Source organism: Pogoniulus pusillus, chromosome 9, assembly GCF_015220805.1.
Source record: "Pogoniulus pusillus isolate bPogPus1 chromosome 9, bPogPus1.pri, whole genome shotgun sequence".
Classification (NCBI taxonomy): Eukaryota; Metazoa; Chordata; class Aves; order Piciformes; family Lybiidae; genus Pogoniulus; species Pogoniulus pusillus.
In genome coordinates this window covers 7,750,385-7,774,829 of record NC_087272.1, presented here as the reverse complement: position 1 = coordinate 7,774,829, position 24,445 = coordinate 7,750,385, and the positions used below count along the sequence as shown (strand labels likewise).

Here is a 24,445-nt window from a genome sequence, read left to right as displayed (position 1 = left end):
GAAAAGCTGCCTGGAAAAAAAAAAGGACCTGAAAGTGTTGGCCAACAGACAGCTGAATATATGCCAGCAGTGTGCTGAGGTGGCCAATGAAGTCAACACCATGCTGGTCTGCTTCAGCAACAGTGTGGCCAGCAGGACCAGGGAAGTGATTCAGCACTGATGAGCCTGCACCTCAAATAATGTGTTCGGTTTTGGGTCCAGTAAGGACAATGAATTGCTGGAGTATATCCAAAGAAGGACAATGAAGCTGGTGAATGGTCTGGAGAACAGGCTTTGTGAGGAGCAGCTGAAGGAACTGGCTTAAGCTGGAGAAACCATGGCTGAGCAGAGCCCTTATTATTCTCCACAACTGCCCAAAAGGAGGTTGAAAGGAGGTGGATGTTAGTCTCTTCAAGAAAGAAGTGACAGGACAAGAGAAAACTGCCTCAAGTTGCTTTAGGGGAGTTTTAGACAACACATTAGGAAAAAAATCTTCACTGTAAGACTGGTTAAGTCCTGTAACAGCTGCCCAGAGAAGTGATGGAGCCACCATCCCTGAAAGTATTTGAAGAACACTTAGATGTGGTGCTGAAGGACATGGTTTAGTGGTAGACTGTCAGCGCTGAGTTAACAGCTGGACTTGATGATCTTAAACCTGTTTTCCAGTCAAAATGATTCTATGATTTTACAAGCATAGCACTTTTTAGAAGTGAAAAACCCCATGGAGATAGTTCACTTTGTATTAACTTTAAAAATAGGCTCCAGAAATAAAGAGAAGAATTCAAATCATCCCAGAACTGGCAAGTCATTTCACTGAAAAACTATGACACATTTCATACACAGAAATCAGTAGATTATTGGTAAGATCATGATTGTTTGAAACAGATCTCTAGTTCATCCACTGAGGTTTATGTGACTATTCAGCACGGAAAACAGCTAGAGATTTTGAGATTTACACTTAGAAGGACCAGGCTGAAATAATTTATCCCATCTTCTTTCTTCTGCACTGTATTTCATTTCTTTTATTAAATAAACCAACCAAACCGTTAAAACAGCACTGTTCATGTCCCATAAACCTTCAGCTTCAAACACCCTCAGCTACAGCCAAAACAGGCCCTTGGATGGATGATTTAAAGAATAGTCTGACTCACACTGAAAGCTTAGAGCTTGCTGCAAAAGCTCATATTCTGTTAACAGAGCACAAAACAAGACAGGTTTTTTTACAGTTGCAAGGGATTATTTATGCCTTACTCTTCCCTAGGGGTGCAGAACTCTCAAGACATTCATTTCATTTGTTTTCAGGGTCTGACACAGATGCTTTGAATCAGTTTTCTAATCACCCACTTTGCTCCTGCAGAAAGATTCCTGCTTTGCTCTGCTCATTTATGGTTAACTGGGTGTCAGATTATCACCTGTTGACTACAACAGGAGTGTTCAGCATAAGTCTTGCAAAACTGAAATCATTCTGCCTGAAATTATGCATTGAACACATATGTTCATCAGCAGTCTAACAAACTCTCTCTCATACAAGGTTCTCTTCAGTTTTAGGTTGTGTAATCTTGAGTGGTTTGCTTTATCTTAGTGTAGTTTTACTGTCAACTAATTACATTTCTCATCTCATTTTATTCAGACTTAATTTGAGCAACAGTAATATCCTCTTCCTACCTTCAGAAGACTATGTGCATTAATTACAGTATCACAGTATCACCAAGGTTGGAAGAGACCTCAGAGATCATCAAGTCCAACCCTTTACCACAGAGCTCAAGGCTAGACCATGGCACCAAGTGCCACGTCCAATCCTGCCTTGAACAGCTCCAGGGACAGCGACTCCATCACCTCCCCGGGCAGCCCATTCCAGTGTCCAATGACTCTCTCAGTGAAGAACTTTCTCCTCACCTCAAGCCTAAATCTCCCCTGGCGTAGGGAAACCACTACTTTTAAAACTACCTGATTAAACCAAGAATCTACCCACATTTTCATCAACACAGCCAGGCAGCTCTCATATTTTTTGTATTTGATTGGAATAGACACTTCTTTCTTTACTGATGTAACACAAAAGTGATGCCAATTTAAAATAACTAATAAATACAAAACTAACAAACCTCATAGCATCAAAAATACCTACCTGTAAGGACAATCAGAACTTTCTTCTCTTAGATATTTTAGTTGTTTATAGAGTAATTAACCAGATACCAAAGTTTTGAAGTGGAAAAATTATAATCACTTACCCCAATATTAAAAGTCCCATTAAAATAGTCCAAATTTGCTTGAATGAACCCAATGTTGTTTAAACCTAGTTCATCACTTCTCTCTTTAGCGTGGATCAGAGACAACTCCTTATTTTCTATGAGCACCACCTAGATTTCATCCACAGAACAAAGAAAGGCAAAAGAGAACCAAGAAATAAAAGTACAGCATTGCTAACAAGCACAAAGCTTTGTCATTTAGTTGAGAAATCTTCTATATTACTTGTGGTAGAGCCTGAGACCTCGGAAAAATGATTAGCAGGAAATTCAACCACAGTGAAAAGCATTTAATACTTTTCAGTATCAATCAGCTTGCAAATACTTTATCTTTTCCTATAACTTCCCTCCACCTCAGTAAAGCATCACACACATTTGAGACGATGCTATAAGTTTGCATGTTTCAAATTTATGTCCTCTGAGACAACTGTGTCTTGATATTTTTTTTCTCCCTACAGGCAGCATTTTTAACTGATTAGAGACCACAAGCTCATAAAGTCTGTATTTTTTATTTAGAATTTACCTGACATGATGGCATCACATGAGCAAGAACAATTCCAACATGACCCTGTGAAAACAAAACCAAACCAAATTTGAGTCACTTCTCAGTGTCCCCAGTCACTGACTCAGGAGACAATAAGCATCGAGTCGCTGACTCATGACACAATAAGCTTCAGTGACAGAAGCCTTGAAATCAGCTAAAACATCAGCATTTGTATCTCTGGTTTACATAGCTACCACCAAGAACTGCAACTATAAAAGCTGAAATAAACTGTATCATGTAAACAAAAATATACATTACCCCTCCACTGCAAAAATCCACAATCACATCTCCAGGCTTAGCCAGCTTTGTCACCACTGCTACCAGATTATTCAGTTGCTGCTGCTTCCTCAGAGCCCGGTCTCTGGACATCTTTCCTGGGGAAGGCAGAGAAAACCCCTAAGTAGTGATCAGCAGTTCTCAACACTGGTAAATTAAAATGGGTAACAGCAAAGCTTTGCAAAAGATACTTATGGCAAAGACTAAAAACTGGCTGGAATGCTTTGGAACTCAAATACACTCTGAGTTCAATTCATAAGCATTTGGCAGAGTTTTCTCTATACCTTTTGTGTATCTAAAAAAAATCCTTTCCAGTTGTTCCCTTAGGAACATACTTATATAAACTTACTATAAATTAATCAAATCAGTATATGCTGTAGCCTGATTATATCCCAAGCCTGTGAATCATGGGCTGCCCAGGGAGATAGTGGAGTCACCGTCCCTGGAGGTGTTGAAGAAAAGCCTGGATGAGGCACTTAGTGCCATGGTCTAGTTGATTGGACAGGGCTGGGTGCTAGGTTGGACTGGATGAACTTGGAGGTCTCTTCCAACCTGGTTGATTCTATGATCATGTCCAGAAACAGAGCTAAAATCCACTCACAGAAAGGTTAACAAAATAAATCCCTATGTATCACATCTCTACACTCTCCTTCACAGCATGTCAGGGACTGGAAGTGACCTCAAAGATCATCTGGTCCATCCCCACTGTTAGAGCACCTTGCAGTGTCTGTCACCCCTACAGTGAAAAATTCCTCCTCATGTTTCCATGGAACTTCCTATAGCCTTAACTTCCACCCATTGCCCTTTGTCCTGGCATTGGACATCACCAAGCAGAGCCTGGCTCCATCCTCCTGTCACTCACCCTTTACATATTTATAAACATGAATGAAGTCACCCCTCACTCTCCTCAAGCTAAAGAGCCTCAGCTCCTTCAGTCTCTCCTTGTAAAACAGGTGTTCCATTCTGTTACTCGTCTTTGTGGCTCTGTGCTGGACTCTTAAGCAGTTTTATGTCCCTCTTCAACTCAGAACTGGACATGGTACTCCAGATGCAGCCTCACCAGTGCAGAGCAGAAGTGCAGGAGTAAGTTTTCAAAAGCTGCACTCTTTTCCCTGTCAATTTCCACACTTCATAATAAGCAGCCTCATTTATTTAAATGACTGTGCAAGGAGGTAGTTCTCAAAGCAACTACTCTTGTCTGACATTCCATCACAACTGTACCACAACCAGAAGTGGAAAAACTTTGCCTGCTATGTTGCTAAAACCAAAGCTACCAGCTTAAAATCAGCTCAGCTTCTCTCCAGAAACTGCAGGCACACAGCTAACTGATACTGCAAGTCCAGAAGTAGCGGGCAGCAGCAGCTGGCACGAGCAGCAAGAATAGACATAACTCCCAAACAGTACTGGAGAAAAAATGTTATGTTCAGGTAAAATCAGAAAAATGGGGTTCCAAAAGCATGATAAAAACAAAAAACAGAGGGATTTTATTTGACAGAATTCAGTAGGGTCTTGTCCTTTCGATCTCAAGACAGTGAAAGCATACAGAATTCTGTACTTAGAAATACACTGTGAAGACAAAAGAAGTAGGTTCTGTTCTCAAAAATATGTTTGGACATGAAATTTGCCTTACAAGTTTTGGTGGCTTCATTTACACTGTAATGTATTTTTAACAGCAGTTAGTTCTCTCTTAAAAACAAAACAAAACAAGCAGCCAGAAAACTTAAAGAAAAATCCCCACACCCAACCAAAACTTTAACTTTCACAATCTTTTACCCTTTCTATTTGGTGGAAACAAGTAATATAAGTACTTAAAGCTTAATCAGGGTACACAACTGCAAGTTCCCTTGCTGGAAAGCCTTCAGAATTCAAAGGCTTCCTGAGCTCAAATAACTGCTGCAATTAATTTAATGGAATTTGCTGTAAACGTTTTTTTTTCCCCAGGTAGCTTTTGTATCACTCTCTTACATCCACTTTCAACTTCAATCTTCCTAATTGTGAGGGGAACCAGGCAGACAATCTTGTTTCTAATTCCTGCCTCTCAACAGGCATTAGCACAAACCTTTTGGGCTGTTTTTCTGCACAGTGCTGAAGGACAAACTGCACCTGCCACGGCACAAACAGCACAACCTGTAACATACCCTTTCAACAACACTGATCTCAGTTCCCCTCCCTCCCCCCAAGATGGGTACTGTTAGCTTTCAGCAGCATCTCTTTTCTATTCCTATTGCAAAGCTACATGAGAGGAGAGAGATGCAGCAGCAGGAGATGGGCCAGCCACTCTCAGCATCATCTACAGGTAAAGATCCAGTCTGAAATACATACACCAAATGGTAAAGAGGCATGTGAGAGGCAAGTGCCTGTCAATCCTCCTCTACCTCTTACCCTCCTCATACAAGAATGGAGGGAGGCAACTCTGATAATTATGTTTCTAGAGCAGTATTTGAAATCAGTACAGTAAATAACATGTTTGTGTTTGTTAAACTTGGGCGTGTAACTTGAAGTGTGGGATCTGGCAAAGGAAGTTTGGCTATTGAGAGAGAAGTCTGATCACATCCTCTACTGGGACTTGAGTATCTCCCAATTGTTACAAATCTGCCCATTTAAAATCAAAAAGTTATACTCTTCAGAGTATTGTTTCAGCTTTGGGATATAAAGCAGGCTCCTACTGCAGAGTAGCTGTAAAACAACCACCGCTGCAAAATATCCCTAACCAAGTCCTCATGGCAGTCTAGATGGTAAAATGACACTGACCTCGGCCCTTCACTTGTCAGGCTTGGGACAAATTGTTTTCTTTATACCCAACTCCCTCAGTGGTGCACAGCTCCATGAAATAATTTAGTCTGGCTGATTCCAGTGATGCCAGACTAAAAACTGTCTATCACTGGAAGCTCACCTCTTATTTACACAAACTGTACTCCTTCAATGACTGCATTAAGTCCAGAGATCATACTTCAAGCTCTGGCATGAATGCAGCATCCAAAGAATGGCTTTTAATGCAGAGCAGTTTTGAAAAAGGATCTTGTCTATTTGTTTCTGTTACTTAACATTGATATATAGGACAAAGCAATTTGTTAGCAATAATCTTTCATCCTGAGAATTCTCTTTGCTAAACAACAACAACAATAAAACCCAACAACAAAATCAAATGAAAAATTAAAGGGACACCTGAATGCAAAAGATGAGTCCACCTAAAACAAGTTTGATGCAGACCAATGCTAAAAACAAATCATTTGACAATTTAGCATGTTAAATTTTACAATCTTCTAAAAACATGGAATAGACTGAGGAGCAAGGCTGAGAATAGTCAAGGTACACAAACCCTGCTGAATTTGGTCATTAAAAGTATTTCCATTAATGTGGGATGCTAAATATGCTGAAATTGACAGTAACAAAGAAAATACCTGGCAAAAATATCACATAATAGTTTCAGTGTTTTTACTGTTTCTACATCAGCTCTCTTTAAAATCCAATACAATGAATTTGCACAACAGGTGAATTTTCCAAATCACTCTCAAACAGAAGCATTTAACTTGAAACAGCTGCACAGAATTTTCATGTAGATAATTATTTCTGGGTTGTCTTACCTGCAGCAATGTACGAAGACTAAAAATCTCAGACACATTTAGGAAGGCCAGTGAACAGAATCATCAGAAACAAAAAAGACCTACTTGCAAGCATCACAAAGTATCAAATATTTCTGCAACTAAAGCTCTGCTCTGGAAATTATGTCCCACTAGAGAGACAACTACAGCAAACCTTATTTTTTTCCTTTTCATTCTTATCCTGTTGCCTTTGCAAAGCCTTGTTCCTAAGGCATACTCAAAATGCAGCCTGCAGGTGAGTAAAGTAGATGCTTTTTGGCTCTGCAGACAATCTCAAAGAGCTGTGATGTGAAGAGAGAGGGGCCAGAGATCTCCAAAGACCATTGCAAGAACTAAATGCCTTTTCAAGAGACATATTGCAATGTGCAGCAGAAAGATGCAGTTACACAAGATGATGGCAAATGTACTCACTCTGAGCAGTTACAACCCTATTAGTGCAGCCTGAAATGAAAAATCCTTTGTCTCTACTATTAGTCTACCATTCCTTTGTCTCTACTACTACTTTTTGGGATCCTCAGTTTGTTTCTCTAAGTTGTTGCTCTGCAACATATGAAGGAAGTCTCATTCTGCTAATTCACCCATGCCCTAGCACTGTATTCCACATTCACATGGTCTCAACAAAGCTTCCTCCGTGGATTTCTCAAGACACTATGACACTGTCTCACCCAGCAAACCAGCATTTTAGGCCAGCACCTAAATCCTTCAGAAGAAGTCACTTTTTGGGTTTTTGTTGTTTGCTTTTTGGTTTGGGTTTTTTTACCCAACATATTCTAGATCAATGAGGTTTGGAAACACCCCATATGTTCTTATTGTTGGTAAAAGGGCATGTAAATGCTTCATTTCTATAAGAGGTAACAGGTATATATGGCAACTCTACAGCTTTGTATATTTATAAAGTGGCATAGAGTTCCTTACCTGTTCCTATCAGACCACTGGACCTCTCCATTGCTAATTTGTGTCTTAACTTTTCCACTTCATCACAACAATAATTAGATTTTCAGGAAAGCTGTGGTGTTTTGTGCTATTTTGGTTTCTAGACTAAAATATGAGGAGGATGGAACTAAGAAAGGGATTTACAGACGTCAATATTTGTTGCCTGGAGCATCATGACAGCTAAGAATACAGAGCTGCTCTGCGCTTCTCACTTTAGAATTCAGCAGTCTTCATTCTGCAGAGTAGCCTCATGGGGTGCATTAAGAAAAGCATGTCCAGCAGGTCTAGGGAGGTGTCCTCCCCCTCCACTGTGCCCTGGTGAGATCACAGCTGGAATACTGTGTCCAATTTTGGGCTTCCCAATTCAAGGGGGACACAGATCTGCTGGAGAGAGTCCAGCAGAGAGCTACAGGGATGACTGTGGGACTTGAACATCTCTCCTACAAAGAAAGACTGAGAGACCTGGAGCTGCTTAGTCTTGAGAAGGCTGAGGGGGGGATCTTACCAGCATCTATAAATATCTGAGGGATGGGTGTCACAATGAAGGTACCAGGCTGGTTTTGGTGGCGCCCAGCAATAGAAAAGGGAACAATGGGTACAAGACAAAACACAGAAGGTTCCATCTCAATACTAGGAGACTAGTATTGAGACTAGGAGACTTTATGGTGAAGGTGACAGCACTGGAACAGGCTGCCCAGAGAGGTTGTGGAGTTTCCATCTCTAGAGATCTTCAAAACTCACCTAGGTGCATTCCTGTGTGGCCTGCCCTAGGTGATCCTGCCTCGGCAGGGGCGTTGGACTTGGTGATCTCTGGAGGTCTCTTCCAACTCCTAACATTGTGTGAATGTTCCTCAGAGAACTAACAACATTCATGAAATTACTTCTGTGTACATATATAAACCAATGGCCTTAGCATTTGGGAGTGAAAAAAGAAACCCCACCTCTAACATACCAAACAAAGCCTATAAACTATCCTCCTGGAGAATGTATAGCCTGCACTTTTCAGGTCAGAAAAGAGAACCCATAATACACATTATTTTTTACTACATAAAGCCTTTTATGATCAAATGTAGTGATATTTTAGCTGCAGTTAAGGGAGTAAGAGGACAGAATGCCACAACGTGGCTTAAAACAGAGATACAGGGCAATAATAAAAAGGACAGGAAAGACAACTAACTCCATGAGCATATTTTAATGTTTTTTTTTTAAGATAAGAGCCTCTCCTCATCTTACCATCCAATCTGCTCTTTATTAAGGCAAATAGCTTTATCACTTCAGGCATAAAAGCCCCCCTTCATCTCATATACGCTATCTTGGTCTAGTCTCAAAAGGTTAGAGAGCTATGAAAACTGACCTTTGACAACCTAAGCAGGAATTTGGCCTGCTTTCTTTTTGGTATTAGAGGATTTTAAGCAACACAAGAATGTCACCTTAAAAAAAAAAAATCAAGAGATGCCAGTAGAGATAAATAAAAAACAATGCTGGGGTCTCCTAAATATAGTTACGTTCTACTCCTAGAAGTTTTGAGGTTGTTTTGCTGTTTAGTTGCTGTTGTTTGCTTTTTTTTTCATCTTCAGAACAAATCTTATGAATATCCAAAAGAAAACAACTACACATAAACAGCCAACATTATTTGTGCACATCTAATCTGGCCTTTATGCTAGAGAAAAAAACTTTCTGGTACTAGATAATCAAGTCTCTCTGTGTACTCAAATTAAGGAGTGTTGTCCAGGTGCAGGGTTCTGCACTTTGGCCACAACAACCCCAAGCAGCACTACAGGCTGGGGACAGAGTGGCTGGAGAGCAGCCAGGAAGAAAGGGGCCTGGGGGTACTGGTCGAGAGTAGCTGAAGATGAGGCAGCAGTGTGCCCAGGTGGCCAAGAGAGCCAATGGCATCCTGGCCTGCATCAGGAACAGTGTGGCCAGTAGGACGAGGGAGGTTATTCTGCCCCTGTACTCAGCACTGGTCAGGCCACACCTTTAGTCCTGTGTCCAGTTCTGGGCCCCATTCAAGAGAGATGTTGAGGTGCTGGAACATGTCCAGAGAAGGGCAACAAGGCTGGTGAGGAGCCTGGAACACAAACTGGGGTTGTTTAGCCTGGAGAAGAGGAGGCTCAGGGGTGACCTCATTGCTGTCTACAACTACCTGAAGGGATATTGTAGCCAGGTGGGGGTTGGTCTCTCCTCCCAGGCAAGCAGCAACAGAACAAGGGGACACAGTCTCAAGTTGTGCCAGGGGAAGTATAGGCTGGATGTTAGGAGGAAGTTCTTCACAGAGAGAGTGATTAGCATTGGAATGGGCTGCCCAGGGAGGTGGTGGAGGGATCGTCCCTGGAGATGTTCAAGAAAAACCTGGCTGAGGCACTTGGTGCCATGGTCTGGTTGACTGGCTAGGGCTGGGTGCTAGGTTGGACTGGATGATCTTGGAGGTCTCTTCCAACCTGGTTGATTCTATACTTACTAGGACCATGCCCTTCAAAGATTTTTGCATTGTAATATTGCAAACAGCAATCCTCAGAACCTTTCAGAACCTGCATCAGAACCTTTCCTAGAACATTAGATTAGTCCAAAATTCTGAGCTACTACACATTTAAGCTAATTGGCAATGTTCACCCTTCATTCTGAAGCCTTAAAGTTTCATATTTTTTTCATTTTTCCAGAATCTCAAAGATGAAGGACTTCTTTTGTTTTAAAAATCACAGAAACATTCAAGTTGGAAAAGACTCTTAGGATCACCAAGTCTAACCATTCTCTCTACTGTACAAGGTTCATCCTAAAAACATATCCCCAAGCACCACATCCAAATGACTTTTAAACACATACAGGGTTGGTGACTCAACCTTCTCCCTGGGCAGCCCATTCCAACGTCTGAAAGCAGGCAGTATTATACAATCACAAGACTGAAAGTATACCAAACACTGTCATGACAGAACTGTGAGAAAAAAATGACATTGCATTTACCTTTCTTTCACTTATTTTACTCACATTTATTCATACACTTCCTCTCCTGCATTCCTTCTCTTTTCCCATCACCTTTGTCCCTTACTGTCACTTCTTTAGGGTGAAGATGCCAAAGACAGAAGTCACAGTGCTCAGAATTTGTCAGTAACTGACTCCACTGGATTATGTGACCGCTTGAAGTCCCTTCCAACCTGAATTGTCCTATGATTCTTTGATTGGATTTGTTACAGATAGTAAGAGGGGCAAACACCTTGCTCAAAGAGCAAGTGTCAAAGCAAACAATACAGCAGACAGATTTCTAGAAGCAGTGTTGTTCCTTTAAATTTACTTCTCCTCTCCTCCCTTATCTTACCTAGCTCCTCTGTTTCTGCTACCTGAGCACTCAGCCCTTATGCCTTTATCTTAATCTCCTGTGCCCAAATCCATCTATCACTTGAGTAAGATGCGAGGAAGAAAGTACATCAACACAAACCTTAAGAAGTGAAAGGTGATAAAACTTTTGGGGAAGTATAAAGGGAAAAGCAAGCTCTGCTGCTGTACTACACGTGGGACAAGGTCTCTCACTGTGAGAGAGAGCTGTGTCATCTAGACACAATATTGTCCCAAATCTCAGCAACATCCAGATGTGCGAGGCTGCTCGCTTGCTGCAAAATTTCTTTAGAAGATGACACTGCCTAGCAAGGAAACAAGAATCAAACTGCTTCTTTACCCTTCACAAGCCTAACGTACTGACTGATAGCTACTGTCTTGCTGAGAAACAGCAACAGCTAATTCCTGAAGAATTCAGTGCTCAACAGGGGCTGAGAGAGGCTGGCTCTTGCAGAAACAGGAGAGCTCTTTCCCCAGCAGGAACCACAACCAGCTCCTGCTGAGGTCAGAACAAGGGCCAGAAGCCCCTGCCGCTTATATGCACAGCTGTTCAGCAGGATCTTGCCTCCAAAGGACCAATTGTCTTAGTTAAGAGGCAGGATGCTCAGAGTGCAGGCAGGAACACAGCAGATTTCCCTTTCTGAGCTCCTTATGCTGAATATCTATAACTGATAGTTAAGGATAAGTTAAGAGCTAAACATATCTGTACAGTCAGAAGTAGTGAATCACAGTTGAAGGAAAGAATGAAAGACACCTTCTGATATATATGTTTGCATTATAGTAACTTGTAAAGAAGCAAATAATAAAAGAATTCAACATTCAATATATTAATAACCTGGAAAATCTCTTTCTCTGGTTTATTTATCAATAAGAGAGATAGAGCCTGAACTAATAATTGGGAAATAAGAAAAGCTGGCTCAGAAGACAACCATGATTCATTTGGCCCTTGTGTGTCAAAGCAGTTGAACAGCTGGCTGCTGGACAAACAGCAGTGCCTTCAATTTAACTTTACACATCATGCCTGTTTACTGTACAAAGAGTAATGGCTGGAAGAATCCCTTCAAAACACCCTCGTGAACAAGAATTTCGCCCTTGAAATTTCATCCTGAGTTTTTGTCATTACAAAGGGTTTGGTGACCAATATATAATTTGTTGATGTTTAACATGCAAACAGCCACATCATTTCACCATAGCTTGATATGACTTCTAAACAAAGCAACTCCAGTTCACATGGAAAGACAAGGTTAGGCATTTCTACCTCGTCTGATCTACATTACAATTACCACAGCATTTGTAGCTTCATCCCATCTGGATCTGTAGTTTATGAAAATTTTATTCAGTTCAATCAACTTTTCTGTATTAAATGAGTGTAGCCAGTACTCATGTGGTTTATGTTAGTTGAAAGGGCTGAAAAAACAGTCAAGAGTTCATAGGAAATATAGGAATTACATGACTCAATCATAAGGTTTTAATTCAGCAATACGAACTGCTTTACCACTTGTTTTCTCTTAGCAAATTGAGTGGAGGGGAAAGATTCTAGATGACCCAATTTAGGCAATTAACACAGGTAATTCTTTTGAATATCTAACTAACTAGGATATTTTCTATACAGGTAAGTCAGTCACCAGCTTCAGATAAGTGCTCTTTTAATCTCTGATGTTGAAGCTCAGGTTATTATTTCTGCCAGGTTACTGGTTTACTGCTGTAAATGTTGATGGCCAATATTACAGTCTGCATAACCTCCAGAACTGCTGTAATAAATAAATAATTAATAATAATAATAAACAACAAAACTTTTGTTATAAGTAGTACATATGAGAAGTTTTTTGTAAAAACAAATTATTTTCAGTCAGCATTTCTCCTGCCTTAAGTCTTTTCCCTCCAACGATTTCTCATCCTATGAGGACAAAAATCATAAGCAATAGAACAAGGGGACACAGTCTCAAGTTGTGCCAGGGTAGGTCTAGGCTGGATGTTAGGAGGAAGTTGTTGCCAGAGAGAGTGATTGGCACTGGAATGGGCTCCCCAGGGAGGTGGTGGAGGCACTGTCCCTGGAGGTGTTCAAGAAAAGCCTGGATGAGGCACTTAGTGCCATGGTCTGGTTGACTGGATAGGTTGGATTGAACGATCTTGGAGGTCTCTTCCAACCTGGTCGATTCTATGATTCTATGAACCACCTTTGAAACAGAGACCAGCATTTAATGAAACTATGGGCACCATCCCAGCCCCATCTTCCAGTCCCCCAGCATTTACATGTAAAGAGTATCAGAAACCAAGGCAAGACTTCATAATAGCAAGCAATGCTGGACATCTGGCTGCTGGACACGCAGCAGTGCTTCCAGCTTAGCTTTGCATGGCACTGCTGCTCCCTGTGCAAACTATCAGCATTCTTAAACACAACTTACTAAACACTAAGGTCATCTATAAACTTTGCTCTAGCATGAAAATGCTGTGCTAAATAAATTAGAGGAGGAAATGGACAATATCATTTTCCTGCTCTTTACGTCCTCACTTTGCAGAAGGTAAAACAGTAGCACATTTCTTTCTCCCATCTCCCCAGTATATTTTAATTCCTTTGTTATACGTGAAGAAAACTAAGCCAGAAACACTGAAGGGATGAAGAGAGACAGCAAAACCAGACAGCACAGACTGATGTCATTCAAACAACTTGCTGAATTCCCATAAACATTTGAAAAATTGATCTGAAGCCAATAGAAATGAAACATTATGAGCTCTTTTCCAACAGAAATTAATCAGCTCTGTCATCTAAACTGCCTTCAAAACAGCCATCTGCCATCAGAAACTTTTATATATACATATCTCCTACTAATTGCCAGAAAGTAGATTCATCAAGACAGCTGCCTTAATGAAAAATACACAACTGAACACAGTAAAACAGTAAAAACATGAAGTAATTCAAGAGCAGTTGTACAGGGTTAACACTCCAGGGGGAGTAACCCTGAACCTGACCCTAGGTGGTCTTGACCTCTCCCCAGGGGTGGGTCTGAACACCATCAGGTGGTGGTTAAGCCCACTCACCCTTCCTGTCCCATAAGAGCAGGGGAACTTCTGTACCTCTCTCTCTCTGCACCTCTCTGCATTTCCCTGCATACCAGCGTTACCGTCAGTTCCTGGTTTCTCTTTGTTTCACCACGTGGCCATCACCCACGAGGCAGGCAAAGCCATCACCATCAAACTCAGGTTGTATTTATACATTTTGTATTTGCTATTTTTCCCTTCCCTAACCTTTTGTAACTTCCCTACCTCAGATACCTTTTTAAGTTGTTGTTAAACTTTTCTTTTTAACTTCCAAATCGAGTGAGATTTCATTTATTTGGGTGTGCTTACTTCTCTCTCTCCACCTAATCCCTTTCTTTTGGGAAAGAAGGGGAAGAGGGAAGGGCACTTAATAAAACTGTTATTGGTTCTATCAAATTGATCTGAGTCTCTGGAAATTTACATTAGAACCGAGGCAGTAGTACAGAACATAAACCTAAGGTATTTAAACAACAGGCAAATAGCCATAGGGCACTGTGTAGAAAATGGTCTCTGACACAACCTTTAGCTGCCAGTAGAATGACAAAGAAGCCAAAAGCAGGAAAACACACCAGGAAAACAGCACTGCAAAACATCACAGCTATGATTTTTTCAGATGAGGCCTCTTGAGTTTTTGTGATACAACCTCCTGATCCAGTCTGAGCAACCACTAAGACTTGATCAGATCTAACCAGGTCCTAAAAACCATCAAACATGAAACACTTTTCCCTTAGAATCATAGAATCATGCCAGTTGGAAGAGACCTCCAAGATCACCCAGTCCAACCTAGCACCCAGCCCTATCCAATCAACTAGACCATGGCACTAAGTGCCTCAGCCAGTCTTTTCTTGAAGACCCCCAGGGACGGTGCCTCCACCACCTCCCTGGGCAGCCCATTCCAATGCCAATCACTCTCTCTGGCAACAACTTCCTCCTAACATCCAGCCTATACCTACCCTGGCACAACTTGAGACTGTGTCCCCTTGTTCTATTGCTGGTTGCCTGGGAGAAGAGGCCACCCCCCACCTGGCTACAATGCCCCTTCAGGTAGTTGTAGACAGTAATAAGATCACCTCTGAGCCTCCTCTTCTCCAGGCTAAACAGGCCCAGCTCCCTCAGCCTCTCCTCATAGGATTTGTGCTCCAGGCCCCTCACCAGCTTTGTTGCCCTTCTCTGGACATGTTCCAGCACCTCAACATCTTTCTTGAATTGAGGGGCCTAGAACTGGACACAGTACTCAAGGTGTGGTCTGACCAGTGCTGAGTACAGGGACAGAATAATCTCCCTTGTCCTACTGGCCACACTGTAATTCTTTTTAACTTTCATTTTCTCAAGCAAGCAAGCAAAGTCATCACATGTTGCTAAAAGGCCTGTAATTATAGCACCGTTCTAACCATGGAAATCAAGCACCACTTCTGCTAGAAAAATGACAACAAACTGCCAGGTGTACTCAAGTTTAACACTGTTTGCAGTGTCCCAGCAAAGACTGAAGAAGAATCCAGAGCAAGAGCAACGTAAGATACACAAAATCTCAGCACTGCATGGCTCGTTTGGTGTATTTGAACAAAGTTTGCCTGTCACACACATGCATGAACAAAACTGGCTTAAGCAAATGCATATGAAACTCAGTCACCTACTTCAAGGTCACTCCAATCGGGTTCATAGTTTGTCTTATTTGTTACCCTATTTTTCTAAATACTCCTATTCACAAACTCCACACAGGAAAAGCTGCAAGATTCCTACTGCATCCCACTCTACCTACAGTGCAGGCACTGACAGGCAGAATTATGTCTCTGGACCTTTAACCACATGGCAAATTGAGAACGAAAGATCCCTGTAAAGCAGGTCACAAGGAAATCAAAGCTCCTCAGAGCAGCTTAACGAAACTGAGCAACACAGACACACTTCACCTCTGCATGGACACCACCTGTGAGAGGAAGGCACATATTCCTGTGATATTTCTGAGACACAAGTTTTGCAGATGACTGAGCCCTTAGTGCAGCAGAAGCATTCAGAGAAGCGTGAGCTAAAGGAGTGTTGACATCGTGAGCGAATTCTGCTCGAGGCCAAAGGCGAGAAACTGTTTCAACAGTAACTTGTGACAGACACAGCAGAGCACAAAGCCTCACCTACAAAGAAGTGTCATCAGTCAGATCAGTACTGCTATCTGCAAGTATAATACTTGAAATGGGCATTTCTGGTGTAAGAGTGGGATTATTTTGAGGCTATTTGATAGGATTATTTTATTTAGTTTAAGCCACTTCTTGAGTAAACCAAAATGGAAAGACACAAATCAAGAACAAGCATCTCAGCATATTAGAAGAATTATATTGCAGGGGAATTATTTTTCAAGGGATAAGTTTTGTTCTTATGATAGGGCAAAGAAGACTATATGTGATTATAGGAGTATCCAAAACTGAGTTTCCAGTAATTTTATGGGTCTCTTTAATTGCAAAATCTAAGAAAACCCAAGCTGTGACTGTAACCATAGCATCCATCATGTACCTGGTGCAACAGTGAGCACTGGCAGGAAAGAGCAATCTCAAATCTGAGGATGGAAGACAAAGCAATCAATGGGTTTCAGTCAATTTGCCCCTTTAAGTAGAAAGAAGCCCAGCACTCCCTGATCATAAAATGGCTGTTATAAAACCCATTTCTGCTCTTTTATTGCAGCTTTATAGATAATTAGAGTAATGAAGTATACTTCTAGGCTTACTCATGCAGCAGCTGCTAGATGTCTCAAGAATGGACCACATTCTGTCAGGTTTGATTTTTCCATAAAGCTGTTTTGATCTAATGACTACCAGAATACAGGGTTAGTTCTGGGGGAGGTTTCTTTAAATTAATTAATTACTAAAGTTGAAAACACTTGAGAAAAGTAATAGGAAAAAAAAGTGAGTTGAGGAATATGTTCTATCTGTCTCCAACACACAACCAAATCAAATCAAATAGGAAATGAATGTATTTTGTGCTAGTTTGAAGCAGGCTAGAATGTTATGGTGAGAAGAACTAGATTACAGGCTGTGAAAGGAACACAAGGGTGATGTCTACTTCCCTCATAGGCTTGTTGAGATGTATAGGAACAAGAAATAAAAACATAGATAACCACTCTCACTTGGGCTGCTGGCTGAGCAGCATTTTACTTTCTAACCTCACCCTCCATTTTGGACTAATCCACTTTGCTTCCTAACCCCCTGGCCAAACCTCTATTCTTCCTTGGGACTGGGATAAGGTTGAGAGAGGTAGGGGGTAAGGTTGAGATGGGTAGGGGGAAGGTGAAGGGGCAGTTGAGAGGTCCCCTGGAGACTCAGGTTTCTGGGAGGGCTGTTGTGTTTCTCTATTACCTTTTTCCCTTGTATATTTCTGTCTATAACTGTATATATTGTAAATATCTGCTTATATTTATAGCTGGCACAATATACAAGCTTCATTCATATTTCCAGAGCCAGCTGAGTCTAGACTGGGTGATTTCTAAAGTGGTGCAGGGCAAACACCCAAACCATCACATATTTTAAAGCATTTGACTATGCTGCATATTTGTGATACAATACTGAATATGCAGAGTCTTTTCATATGTATTTCTTTGGCTTTGTGTATATTGCACAGTAGAAAATGCAACTGAATTACCTTAACCAAGAACATAAAACTAAAGGTCTTACTCTACTCAAGTTCTTGTGGCTCAGTTCTCACACCTAATTTCAAAAGGACCACTCCTACATTTAAACAAACTCTATTCTTCTTGCAATAGAGAATAATAACCTCTGCAAGTCACTATAAAAATTAAATTTCCTAAATAAACTCCCAAACCAAAAGGATGTTTCCTTATATCTTTTTAACTAACAGAACACCACTGGGTTTTAAGCAAGTATTTCCCTATAGTATTTATTAAAATGATGAACAACTTAAAAAAGCTCCACATTCACAAAAAGCATTGAACTAGATATGAAAAATTACCTAATTATTAGAGATTAACTTATCCTTGCAGGACCTTCAGGGAAAATAACAGCATAAAATCATAGAATCATAGAATCAACCCGGTTGGAAGAGACCTCCAACATCATCCAGTCCAACCTAGCACTCAGCCCTAGCCAGTCAACTAGACCATGGCACTAAGTGCCTCAGCCAGGCTTTTCTTGAACACCTCCAGGGACAGTGACTCCACCACCTCCCTGGGCAGCCCATTCCAATGCCAATCACTCTCTCTGGCAACAACTTCCTCCTAACATCCAGCCTAGACTTCCCTTGGCATAACTTGGGACTGTGTCCCCTTGTTCTGTTGCTGGTTGTCTGGGAGAAGAGACCAACCCCCACCTGGCTACAGCCTCCCTTCAGGTAGTTGTAGACAGCAATGAGGTCACCTTTGAGCCTCCTCTTCTCTAGGCTAAACAACCCCAGCTCCCTCAGCCTCTCCTCATAGGGGTGCTCATCTCCCTGATAACAAAATCATAAACAGATATATTTTTACAGGCATGTCTGTTCTATCAAGAAAAAAAATGAAACAGATGAAGCTAGCTCTACAAACAACCAATGTCCTGCAGAAATTCAGCTGTAGTGGTTTTCAGCCCTACTGTTTGCCATTTCAAAAGCTTACAAGCCAATCTTTAAACAAAATTTCTGATCTTACGACTCAAATCTCTGCCATATGTTCTACTTGCTCCCTAACAACAGAATCAGCTGTGGCTGCAATCTTTATGGCACAGTTAAAAACATACAGAGATGTAAAATGCATCTATTAACCATAAAACAAGGGAAAAAAACCCAGGAGACACAAATACAGAAACAACAATCCAACCTTTGTTTACAAAGCAATTAAGAATCAAAATGTCAAGAAAGCTTGACTGAAGGCATGATTCATTTTCTGCATCACATCTTAATGTCATCCAGAATAAGTTACAGACAACTTACAGTTTCAACATACATCAACTAGGCTAAAGCATCCAGTAACAAGCACAAGCAGAGGAATGTCAAATACGTGCTGCAGATAAGATGGAAAGTAATCCATCTGGCAGATGTTTTTTGAATAGCACAGAACACAGGATTAAGAACTGTTCTGTCTCAACTCAAACTGGTTTAGGGGGGGTTGGCTTTGGTAGGACAGATTATTTTAATTAAGAAATCATTTCCAGTCTTTCAAAAACCAGATGAGAGTACAGTGAAGAAATCACAGCAATGCTTCATAGAACCATAGAATCAACCAGGTTGGAAGAGACCTCCAAGATCATCCAGTCCAACCTAGCACCTAGCCCTAGCCAGTCAACTAGACCATGGCACTAAATGCCTCATCCAGGCTTTTCTTGAACACCTCCAGGGATGGTGACTCCACCACCTCCCTGGGCAGCCCATTCCAATGCCAACCACTTTCTCTGTGAAGAACTTCCTCCTAACATTCAGCCTATTCTTCCCCCAGCACAACTTGAGACTGTGTCCCCTTGTTCTGTTGCATGAAACATTTACTTGCTTTATTCATTACTTCAAAATGCATCTGCTTCCCTCAAAAACTAGCACAAATGTTTTAAGAAGAGGTCCAAAACTATCTGACCCCACAGTCTATTACAAGAATGAGAGCTTCTGAAAACCTGGGGAAAAATGCAGAACAACAAAGTTAGCAGAATTTTTGATGCCAAAAATGTGCAGAGATTTTTTTGTGACTAGTGTGCCAGAGAAAAGGAAACTCTAAAGTGATTAACAAATGAAATGTCTTATTTGTAAACTCTCTGTCTGAAGTTACAGGATCTGCATGTAAAATGTGGGACTTGCTTTCACATTTCCTGCACTTAAAGCATAGTGACATTTATTTTTGCTTACTTTCAGTTTGCTACAGAAACCACCAAAGAATGTAAACAATTTCAGGATTAGCACACACAGAAAAGCAGTACAGCTACTTTATGGTTAAAGGGCTAAATTAGCTACAAGCATAAATTCAGAAGCTGCTCAAGAGTCCCTGAATCCTGAGAATCTTTGATTCTAAAAGTTGCATATAAAAAACATAGCTCCAGCTTCTGGCTTTATGACTTCTCACAGTACTTGCTCACAGTTTTATATTTCCATTGTAAATCAGAATGAAATCTATCCATGTACACTGATCCATAAACATAATTGTTTTAAAGGATCTTACAAATATCTCACAATAAACTTCTGTATAAAAATAAGTTATTGCTACTTGCAGAATGTAACACCACTCTGCACAGTCACAAATTTCTGGATTACAGGTAAATTATGTCTGGAAATCCCAACTCATCATTTTGGAAACCACTGAAGTTATTGTAAGTATTCCATAGAGTCTTCAACAAGCCAGGCTTAAAGTCTTAGGCTGTGCATTGTGTTATTGCAGAGATAGATCCATAAATACCAATACCAAGCAGCTGTGCATTTCATATTAAGACATCTAAAGAGTTTGCTAGGAGTGCCCCCATTTTCCTCCTCCTTCCCTTAAAGGTGAAATTATGGGAGAGGAAAAATTATTTTTGTAACAGTTAATCCAGGCCAGACACAATATTCAGAATCCAGCATGATTAAAATATATTCATTATTATATTATTACTAATGATACATAAAGGTTCCATTTTGTCTGAGGAGGAAAAGATGAGTCACTGGCTAATATAGAAGCAAAGTGCAGGTCCTAGCTATTTCATACTTCCCTTATGCACACCTCCAAAAGGGCTAGCTAAGCCTGCTGGCTCAGATGTTATGTAGATATTGCTGTTGCCCCATGTCACAGGTCAGCTCTGAATTTTAACAGCAGCAACATAACCATCTCCAATAAAAGGATACAATTCAAGTATCCCTGCTTGGAAGGGAACTTGTGAAAGAGCAGGATTGGAAAAAAACAACCAAGGAGCACTTACACTGCAACAACCAACTCATCAGAAGAGAATTTTAAGGTACAAATATTTCAGAGGCTCCACAAACAAGGGGAAAATCTAAACAGTTTGATTCTAAAAAGCAAACAGGAAAAGAGATTAAGATGAACATTACAAATGCTATCCTGTGGTCTTTCTACTCTCAACACAGGCTAAATAAACTAACCAAAAAATAATCCACCTCCTTCTGTTCTACAACCTCTTCCTCCTCCTTTCATTATAAAAATTCACCAACTAGTCTTAGGCTGAATCAAATCACAACTTTCTGGGAAAACATAAGTAATGAGGAATATTAGGAATGTAGTTATATGAATTGCATCAATACAGTCATGAGTAGCCAGAACACTTGCAACTACTTGAGTAAAGACACAATCTAGGGTAGGGTGTCCCTGCCCATGGCAGGGGAGATGGAACTAGATGATCCTTCTGGTCCCTTCCAACCCTGACTAATTCTATGATCCTAAAATTTGACATAATGCATACATTTGGTTAAATAAAGGCAATAACAAACAAATAAATAAAAGCAACGAAGAAAACACAGCAAAAACTAAGCAAACAAATCCTCACACACAAAAACCAACACAGCTCCTTAGTATGACCTTGGGGTTCTTCATTTACTGATTTACAGCCATTAGAGATGCAGTGATCTTAGCCAAATTGTTTTGAAACCAGTCTTACAGCTAAATCATTGTCAAGAGTTGGGCTCAAAACGTTTTCATAGAGTTTGTGGAAAACCTATTTGACAGTAATGAGATGGTGAAATGAACAGACTGGTCACACATCCTTTCAGATGGTCAATACTGGAAATGAAGAATGACTTGACATTAGATCTAAGATACCAGTAACCCTCTGCTGAGCTCTACATCCTTATCTTTTCTTCCTTAGGAAATTACTCTGGAAATGAACCAAGTGAAATCAAAGTACAATTTGATATATGGAGGAAGTAGTAGAATCAGACTTTTGTAAGAAGAACAAAGGACAGATTCTCCAGGCAGCAAGCTCCTCTAGGATAAGGACTTTAATGATGGCTACATCCAGTATTAAGCCCAAGAAAGAAAATCTAGGTCAGGTGGAAGCTTAAAGTTATTAAATCATGCTTGACTACTACTGTCCTGTTCTAGTAAACCAAAAATGCAGCTTCATTATATTGCAAATCATTGATTAAAAAAAATATGTATATATATATATATATATATAAAAAAATCACTCTCAGGCTCAAATAACACTTCCAATTCCACCCCCCTACACACATGGCACCCCATCTTTTTTATACATTTAACTAGTACTGAAATGCTTCCATTTAGATAACATTATCTGCAGCACAGTTTAGAAGCCAGTTAAGGTCTCAGGTGTCTTTTCACAGCTAGCACAGCATTATCTAGGCACAAGTTCCAAACTGAGTGCTAATTTGTCACAGACACACAGGAGCATGCCAATGTTTAATTCAGATCAGACTTGTACTGCAACAAGATTTGGCAGTGAAACCACTGCTCCTGTTGAGAAACTGCAATAGTACAGGAATACAAACAACAGAAAAGTCCTTGGCCTTAGAATTCAGTAAATAGCAGAAGCCTACTATGATTAGAAAGTTCAAAGTAAGCAAATATTCACACACTGGAAGTAAAAGAAGTGACACCAAAGCCACCCATGATTACAATCACGGTGCCAGCACCCAGGTAGTCTCTCTTATTACCTGGATTGTTCTGCAGCACCATACTGCATAATTACAATCACAAAGGACTCTTTTCAACAGAAGCCACTTTAAAGTCATGCCTTCAAGAAGGCACATAATACAAGAACAAAGAGAATACAGCACTGAAGTAATGTAACTAAACAAATATTTTTCAGTATTAGTGTGATGGTTTGGGTGTTACCTGCCCCCCCACACTTTGGAAATCACCCAGACTAGACTCAGACGGCGCTGGAAATTTGAATGAAGCTTATACTGACAGCTTAGCACAATATACAAGCAGATATTTACAGTATAGACAGAAATATACAAGGTAAAAGGTAATACAGAAACACAGCTCCCCTCCCAGAAACTTGAGTCCCCAGGAGGGGCTCTCAACTGCCCTTCCACCTTCTCCCACCCCTCTCAACCTTACCCCAGTCCCAAGGAAGAATGGAGGTTCGGCCAGGGGGTTAGGAAGCAAAGTGGATTAATCAGAGAGACGGCAGAGAGGCTAGAGAGAGAAATGCAGCCCAGAGCTCCCAAGCAGAAGTGCCTTATCTATGTTTGCATTCTTGTTCTTATACCTCTCAGCAAGCCTATGAGTGAAGTAGATATCAGCACTGTTTCTCTTTCACAGCCTGTGATCTAATCCTTCTCACCAAAACATTCTAGCTAGCTTCAAACTAGCACAATTAGTATTGTTGCCTCATCTCTTTTTCCATTTTGCTAAAAATGGAAAAGTAAGCTTTCTCAAGGTCTGGAGGATGCTTTTCACAGTAGACTACTAATAAGAAAAAAATATTAACTTCTCATTGCAAAAAAACCCACTGCTTTGCCTCTCAAGGAAAAAAGTTCACTGATTTCAAAATGAAAATAATTAATTTTCACTAAATAAACAACAGTGGCACCTGTGAATAGCTATCTTTGGTGAACAACTGCCTTCAAGTACCCTGTTAGCTTCTACATCTGAAAATAAACATCTCCACACTACCAAGTGTACCTATTTAAAACACAAAAAATCCCTCAAAGCACCTAGCCAGAAGATTTGCAAATGTACTCATCAAGAAGAAACAAACATATTAAGTGAATGTGGAGTAATATTGACACTGAACCCCATAAAAGGCAGTAAAACCCCAAAGAAATTCACCATCAAATCCCCATCATTGAAACATGCACTGTTAGAGTGGGCAACACATGCACAGCAGCTTGTGTTGATGACACAGAAACATAAGAATGATACAGACAGATTTCAAGCAAAATATACCAAACATCATGATAAAACACAAAGGAAGTAGGAGGTATGATTCAAGGCAACATATCTATGGAATGACTTAGGTTAGAAGGGATCTCAAAGATCATCTAGTTCCAACCCCCCACCATAGGCAGGGACACCTCCCACTAGAACAGGTCACTCATCTAACCTAGCCTTGAACATCTCCAGGGAGGGAGCATCCACAACCCCCCGGGGCTACCTGTGCCAATGTCTCACCACCCTCACAGTAAAGAACCCTTTCCAGGCATCTAGTTCAAATCTCCCCTCTTCCAGTTTAAATCTATTACCCCTCATCCTGTAATTACAAGACCTTGTAAATAGTCCCCCTTCAGCCTTCCTGTAGGCCCCCTTCAGATATTGGAAGGCCACTATAAGGTCTCCTTGAAGCCTTTTCCAGGCTGAAGAGCCCCAACTCTTGTAGCCTGTCCTCACAGCAGAGGTACTCCAGCCCTCTGATCATCTTCATGGCCCTCCTCTGGACTTGCTCCAACAGCTTCATGTCCCTGTTGTGTTGGGGGCTTCAGAACTGCACACAGTATTCCAGGTGGGGTCTGATGAGAGCAGAGTAAAGGGGGAGAATCACCTCCCTTGCCCTGCTGGCCACACTTCTCTTGATGCAGCCCAGGACACAGTTGGCTGTCTGAACTGCACACACACACTGCCATGCCTTATGTCTTGCACTACATAAGCCTGCTGT

The 24,445-nt window shown here is 40.8% G+C and overlaps 1 protein-coding gene across 3 annotated transcripts in view; it reads right to left on the bottom strand.

Annotated features, from left to right (window-relative positions):
* GSTCD (glutathione S-transferase C-terminal domain containing) overlaps positions 1-24,445 on the bottom strand; it is a 72,011-nt gene that overhangs the window by 19,187 nt on the left and 28,379 nt on the right. For all 3 annotated transcript variants that reach the window (XR_010303314.1, XR_010303315.1, XM_064148445.1), the window contains exons 6-8: positions 3,025-3,140; positions 2,746-2,790; positions 2,208-2,336 (exon numbers count right to left, since the gene is read on the bottom strand). Coding sequence is in view for 1 of the 3 variants with exons in the window: in XM_064148445.1 (XP_064004515.1) it covers positions 2,208-2,336; positions 2,746-2,790; positions 3,025-3,140 (290 nt within the window). In the remaining 2 variants the exon portion in view is untranslated. The remainder of the gene's footprint in view (positions 1-2,207; positions 2,337-2,745; positions 2,791-3,024; positions 3,141-24,445) is intronic.